The 7,500-nt window shown below is 46.3% G+C and overlaps 1 protein-coding gene across 3 annotated transcripts in view; it reads left to right on the forward strand.

Moving 5' to 3' along the window:
- The window catches only part of rhobtb4 (Rho related BTB domain containing 4), a 107,808-nt gene that overhangs the window by 88,976 nt on the left and 11,332 nt on the right, over positions 1 to 7,500 (forward strand). For all 3 annotated transcript variants that reach the window (XM_063195023.1, XM_063195022.1, XM_063195024.1), the window contains exons 6-8: positions 145 to 894; positions 1,127 to 1,346; positions 3,026 to 3,144. In XM_063195023.1, coding sequence (XP_063051093.1) covers positions 145 to 894; positions 1,127 to 1,346; positions 3,026 to 3,144 — 1,089 coding nt within the window. The remainder of the gene's footprint in view (positions 1 to 144; positions 895 to 1,126; positions 1,347 to 3,025; positions 3,145 to 7,500) is intronic.

The raw sequence follows: 7,500 nt of genomic DNA on the forward strand, positions 1-7,500 counted from the left end.
TTATTTTGGTGACAATAAGGTTAGGGTTAAAATCACTCTCTAGGACCCAATTTCCTAGTTAGCAAAAGACGTGTCCTCCTGTTTCAAAACTCCTGGAGTGTCACTTAGTTTACTAAACCTGGTCCACCTTCACTGCTCACGCAGGCGCCCTTCCTGCCCCCCCGCCCGCCGCGCCCCATCGTCGGCATCCCCGACCCCCCCATGGCTGACGGCGAGGGGCCCGACACGCTGTTCACGCGGCCGCTCTGCGCGGACGTGCTCTTCGTCCTACAGGGCGGCGCCGTGCGGGTGTTCGCCCACAAGGTCTACCTGGCCACCTCCTGCTCCAAGTTCTACGACCTGTTCACCATGAGCCTGGGAGGAGGTGGTGGGAGCGCAGGAGCAACAGGAGGCGCAGGAGGAGGTGCAGGAGGAGGCGATGGGGCAGAGGGTGAAGGAGGAGAGGTGCCGACAGAGACAGGGAGTGAAGGAGGAGGAGGAGGAGGAGGAGGAGAAGGTGGAGAAAGCGCAGGACGGAAAGAGGTGGAGAAAATGGAGGACGAGGAGGAGGAGGAGCAGAGCAGGAGAGGGGCCAAGGAGCAAGCGGGCCGCACCAAGAGCCTGGACATCGACAAGGGAGGGGAGGGGGCCGCAGGAGAGGGCGGCTCCCGAGGGGCCCGGAGGCCCCTGCTGCTGCAACAAGGCTCCCTCAGGACTTCCCAGAGCGACAATGCTCTCCCGGCCAGGGGCCAGAGCTCAGCCGTGGGGGCCCCCGGGACAGGGAGGCCCCTGATGGGCTGGGGAAGGGGCTTCCTGGGGGTGTGCCTGGAGCACGTGCAGGACCCCATGACAGGCAGGCCCAGGCTCATGACGGTGGTGGCCATGGACAGTCTCATCCAGGAGGGACCCTTTCAGGTAAATGCAGTACAAGATCAAGATCAAGAGCAAGATATTTTACTGTCATGTGTACAATGAAAAGCTTCCCTGCTCGGAGAGTCCCAAAAAAGGTAAAAAAAAAAAAAGGTAAAAAAGACAAAAGTAAAAGTTAGGCAATACCATCTTTACTTTTCTCTTCTCTATCCAACTCTACTCTCCATTCGGCTGTAATCTAATACACTGTTGTTGCTCTCACCCTCCACGCCACTAGGCGGTGCTACAGTATTTATACACGGGCAATCTGGACGAGGGCCGCGGCGACCTGATGCAGGTGGCCACCATTGCGGAGCTGCTGGAGGTGTTCGACCTGCGCATGATGGTGGCCAACGTGCTGAACCGCGAGAGCTTCATGAACCAGGAGATCACCAAAGCCTTCCACGTGCGGCGCGCCAACCGCATCAAGGAGAGCCTCAGCAAGGGCACTTTCGCTGGTACGTCTGCATCCAGAAAACATTGACAAAGTAGTCGCATTATAATGAAAAGGAAGAAAGGAATCGCACACTGTAGCTGAATGCAAAATCAAAAACTGTATTAAACAAAGCCGAAAAAAAGTAAATAAAACCGACAGACAGGGGACAAACGTTCTAACTGGGAACACTGATGATAGGCTAGACCCGAAACGTTTGTCCCCTATCTGTCGGTTTTATTTACTTTTTTCGGCTTCGTTAATACAGTTTTTGATTTTGCATTCAGCTCCAGTGTGCGACTCCTTTCTTCCTTTTCATTATACTGCTCTTGGAATTACGCAACGAGCGATACGCACAGGATACGACATTGGCGCGGACGCCACCCCACCATTACTATAAAGTAGTCGCATTATGCATAACTGTACATGATCATCTATTTGACACATTATGCATAACAAAAATGGTAGTCGATAAGGTGTGGGATTGCAGGTTTTTATATTTTGTGCATACCAGCTTGTGTATTGATGTGACTGTCTCCACTGTCTCCACTGTCATACCATTTTTGATTGGAAGTTACTTTTCTATTGCCGAGCCATAATTTTGCTAAAAGTCAATAATAGTCAATAAGAAAAGATATTTCTGCATTCAGCTGAGATGCATTGAGATGCACACATGTACTGTATGCTGTTATGCCATGCACACATATATGCTGTAGTTATATATGTTGCAAGGGCTGTCTTTTCAAATATGTGTAGCTAGAAATTGACAAGTCTGGTAACATAGAGTATTATGTGCCTATGCTGTACTTCATTTCATTTGTGCTGTAACGGCCTGTAAGTGTTTTTCTGTGCTTTGTGTGTTTTTTGTGTCGTCTTTTAGTGTGCTGTTATGTTTTGTTGTATGTGTGTTTCCCTTAACAGTACATCCTCCTTCCATATGTCCATCTTCCATGTTTGTCTGCATGTATGTGTTCAATGTTTGTCTTCAGTCACCTATTCTTTTCTTTACGGCTCCTCTTGTCAGACGCTGTAGTCTTAAATAACTGCTTTATAATCATCAATCTTAAGAGCAGAATCAACTCAAGCAGAAAAATAACAAGTCAGTAATTGCTAACCCTCTATTTTTCTTCACTGAATAATGAGTAACGTATTCGCTGTTTCTCACTTGTTCAGGCCTGCAGTTGCACATCACTGTATTTTAATCATTATCACGGCCATAGCTGATAGGAGAGCCACAAAATGGCGACCAGCCTGTGGTAGCTGGCTTTGAAAACAAAAGTCTAGTCTTAGCCGTGACTCTAGCCTGTCTCTTCTCTTCTCTTCTCTTCTCTTCTCTTCTCTTCTCTTCTCTTCTCTTCTCTTCTCTTCTCTTCTCTTCTCTTCTCTTCTCTTCTCTTCTCTTCTCTTCTCTTCTCTGCAGAGCTGTGTAATTGGCCGAACTCCCCCTCTGCTTCTTCTCTGTGTAGTCCTTGTCTTCTCTGTCAATTTATTCATGTGCCTGTCTGTATATTTGTCTTTCTCGTTTTCCCGTCTGTCTGTCTCTGCGTGTCTGTCTGTCTGTCTGTCTGTCTGTCTCTGTTGTCTGTCTATGTCTGTTTGTCTGTCTGTCTCTATGTTTGTGCCTCTTCTGTCTTCCCCCTTTCTGTAGCCCCCAACTCTGTGACACACGCCGAGATGTCTGCTCTTTTCCCCCTTGGCTTTCAGATGTGGTGTTCAGATTGGACGACGGCTTCCTGCCGGCCCACAAGCCCCTGCTCATCTCCAGCTGTGATTGGATGGCGGCAATGTTCCGTGGCTCCTTCATGGAGAGCTACGTAGAGGAGGTGAGATCTTATCAAATGAACAAAACAAAAACACAAATAAACACGAGCATTTTGGACAAAAACGGCCAAGTGGCATGTTGTGTGGCTCGTTCATGGAGAGCTGCTGTAAACAAACAGAAGTAAATAAACAATGGGAATAATAGATAACATCTCTAAGGTTTGGTGGGCAGTTCATCATACATGTCCAAAATTTCAAGCACTGCTACAGGACATTTTCTACAGTACCTCCTACCCTATTATATGTTCCATACACACTCTACTTCTTTCTATTCTCACCTCCATACACCTTTTACTTTTTCTCAATCGAACAAGTCAAATCTGTGCCTGAGTCCCGTAAGCGTGTGTCTCAGCAGTGTGGAGGGTATTTGGAGCAGGAACGAGGTCAGTAAAAGATATGTCTGCCCCCCTGTGAGCAGCCTGCCAGGGGAAGCCACGGGACAGGTAGAGTGGAGTGGAGTGCAGTGAGGAAAGAAACACACGCACGCACGCACACACACACACACATACACACGCACACACACACACACACAAACAGAGTCGCACACACACACACACACACACACACACACACACACACACACACACACACACACACACACACACACACACACACACACACACACACACACACACACACACAGAGGTGAGCACGCACACACACACACAGAGACGCACACACACACACACACACAGAGATGCGCACGCATGCACACACACACACACACACACACACACACACACACACACACACACACACACACACACACACACACACACACACACACAAACACAGGTCAGGTAGAGTGAAGTGGAGTTGAGTGGAGTGTAATGAGAAAAGAATGTTTTTGATGGCTTGGAGGGCTGGAGGTTGTATGAGGAAAGGAGGAGGCTGATGGTGGTGGTGGTGGTGGTGGTGATGGTGGTGGGGGTTTGCTGTGACCTACATAGCCGCTCCGAAGAAGAAGAAGCACTGAATATGTATGCGTGTGCAGGACACACACACACACACACACACACACACACACACACACACACACACACACACACACACACACACACACACACACACACACACACACACACACACACACACACACACACACACACACTCAGAGCATCTGACACACCTCTCTCTCTCTCTTTCTCTTTCTCCTTATCTGTATCTTACTTCTACATCACAGATGCTAGATCATAGATGAAGCTCTCAGAGTATGTTTTTTGCACATTGTCTACACAGAATATGTGTTTTTGCACATTGCCTTTTTATTCTTTCATTATTTCATTTTTTCCCCTCCCTGACTATTACCTGTATTACCTGTATATGTGTCTTAAATGTCCATGTGGGCATTATGTGTATTTATGTAAGCTACTTGACACCTGAATTTCACCTTGGTGATCAATAAAGTTACTCTACTCTACGCTGCTCTACTCTACTCTACTACTCTACTTTCTCTGCTTTCTCTCTCTCTCTCTCTCTCTCTCTCTCTCTCTCTCTCTCTCTCTCTCTCTCTCTCTCTCTCTCTCTGTCTCTCTCACACACAAACGTACAGATTCACAGCACGCATGCACATGCACACATACTGTGCATCCACTTCTCTACACTGCATCAGCTAATCAGATGTGTACTCTGTTGTCTGGAATCTGAAGTTAGAAATGTAAAAATACACACATGACAATATTGTTTTTTTCTTTGTATTGTACGGCCACTGCAAGACCAGTTTATAGAGTGTGACCAGTTCATAGGATGTGAATTAAAACGTCTTCCTCCGTAGAGTGCAGAAAAGGCACTGGTGATGGTCTCTGGTGTCATGGAAGTCCAATTTCATCATGTCACTGGTTTCATTTTTTCTTAAGATATTTTTTGGTGTTTTTGACTATTTGTGATAGTACACTGAAGGTGGTGACAGGAAGTGAGTGAGGAGAGAGAGACGGGGAAGGGATGGCAAAGGACCCGGGTCGGGAATTGAACACGGGCCGGCCACATAGTAGACGAGAGCCCTACCGTAACCGCGCGAATAGACCAGGCGCGATGCGATTCAAGCGACAGAGTGCAGCAGCAAGCGATACGAGCGATTGAGGAGACTAGAGTATGTCCGTACAGGCAGAAGACAAAGCATTCAAGCATTCCCATTGGCTGTGTTCACTGACCTCTATACAGTCATTGGTTGTCGCGGCTTGTCGCCGAACCGCGTCATAGAAAGTTGAAAAGATTTCAACTTCAAACTGTCGCGCTCGTCGCGCAAATCGCTCTAGTCTCCAGAATCGCTTTTGTCGCGCGACTCAATACAAAGTCAATTACTTCCGTCGCTCGACTCGCTCAGATCGCCGCTGGTGTATTTCTGCGGTTAGGCCACGGTATAGGGCCCATGTCACTGGTTTCCTGCCACTGGAGTCATGTACCCGTTAGACCAATTTCATCACGTCCTCTAAATCAAGTAATCTGGCATTACTAAAGATAATTTTTTTGCTTTTCTTTACATTGCACATCATTTCTTCACATTGACCTGTGCAACACCAGTTCATAACATGGGAATTAATTTTTTTTATGAAATAAAGTGGAATGTTCCCAGACTTCCTCCGGATCTATTTCTTAATCCACTTTCTCAGAGTTTGCGCTCTTCGGCAGACTATAGTCAGGTGTACTTTACTGTCAATTATTGCCATTGGTGTGTTACCGGTACTTACACTACAGAGGCAGGAAATGCTTGAGGTCTTCAGAGCAGCGTTTGAGAGAGACTGTTGGCCTGTGCCATTTCCTCTCTAAGTCTTATCAGGAAGTGTATGTGTACTGTAATAAAAATAAAGAAACACACACACAAACACACATACACATACACACACAGGCACACAAACACACACACACACACACACACATGCAAACATGCAGGCACTCTAGAGGCAGAGCTACAGCTACAACAGAGGGAAATACGCACCAGAGAGTAATGATGGTTAAAGGAGAATTACGGTCAGTAGCAAGTCAAGGGTATAGAGTGAGCAATACTACAACTGGACAATACATTTCTCTTTTAAATTTGAGACACGACAACAGTTTTGACAGGATTCAATCCTAGTTCCCATAAGCACTTGGTCACTTGTGTTTTTCACAATGGGAAGGAAAGTGAATTTCATACACAGAGGGAGTTCAATTGTTTATACCATAGACAAAAGCGTAAAAACACAGCTGATCATAGAGTAAAAGATTAAAAGTGCCAAAACCAAAGTATACCATAAGACAGTGTATCCTCTTACTGCAGATGGGGTTGCCGGCGCGCCTATTCACTATTTGCTGAAAACACTCCATTACATCATAACAACATTGGTATGAGAGTACAGAGAGACTTAAGTAACAGATTAAGACATAGCCATTACAAATCTGTTGACAGTAAGGTTATAACATCGGCTCTGCGCTAAGGGGTCTATAATAATTAATCAGAAGTTACAATAACAAAATCATGTTGGGGCATGTAGGAATGGCAGTCACACTCACGGCTCAAGGTCCAGTCACCCCTAGACAGACTGGTAGGTCCAGACTTGACCTGGACTTGGCAAGCTGAAGAGCCGGAGAGCAGAGTGCAAGCCTGCAGGGCAGGAATCCGACCTGGATATTTGAGCTGCGCCATTCCTACATGCTCTGATAACGCACTCACATTTTTGCAGTAGCGCTGTGCAGTGTTGAGATGCACGTCATCGACATTCCAACATATCTTGGCCGGCTCCCATAGCTCCCAAATGGCTCTCATAGCTGGGAAAGTGTGGTACTACTATCTTCAGGAAATCACAAGTGCTTCATGAGCTGCTTTGATGAAAAGTCTTTGGCATGAAAGGTTGTCGGCTTAATCTAAAAAGTAAAAAGATAGAGCTTAGGATATGCATGATTCGTTTAGCGATGTTTATCATAGTTTTCATGTCCCTTTCTTACATGCTGCACCAATCCATGCTCTTACAAAGCTTTGTTTGCGTGTGTGTGTGTGCGCGCGTGTGTGTGTGCGTGTGTGTGCGTGCGTGCGTGTGCCCATGCTTGTGCTAGCTGAATATCTCTTGGCTACAGCTAAGTGCCATCTCTTTCCTGCAGCTCTAAATTCAAACAAAGACATGGAACATTAAGACTCATCCGTTTTGTTGAAATGCCATGTTGTCATTGTTTCCTCAATGTTGCATGTTTTCCTAAGATGACAATCAGGTATTGTTCTGTCTATCTCTCTCTCTCTTTCTCTCTCTCTCTCTCTCTCTCTCTCTCTCTCTCTCTCTCTCTCTCTCTCTCTCTCTTTCTCTCTAATCAAATCAGTTCAGATCAGATCATATCAAAACAAATCAAATTAAATGGTGCTTTATTGGCATGATTCAGAACATCGCTAT

This window comes from Engraulis encrasicolus, chromosome 3 (assembly GCF_034702125.1).
Source record: "Engraulis encrasicolus isolate BLACKSEA-1 chromosome 3, IST_EnEncr_1.0, whole genome shotgun sequence".
In the NCBI taxonomy this organism is placed as follows: domain Eukaryota; kingdom Metazoa; phylum Chordata; class Actinopteri; order Clupeiformes; family Engraulidae; genus Engraulis; species Engraulis encrasicolus.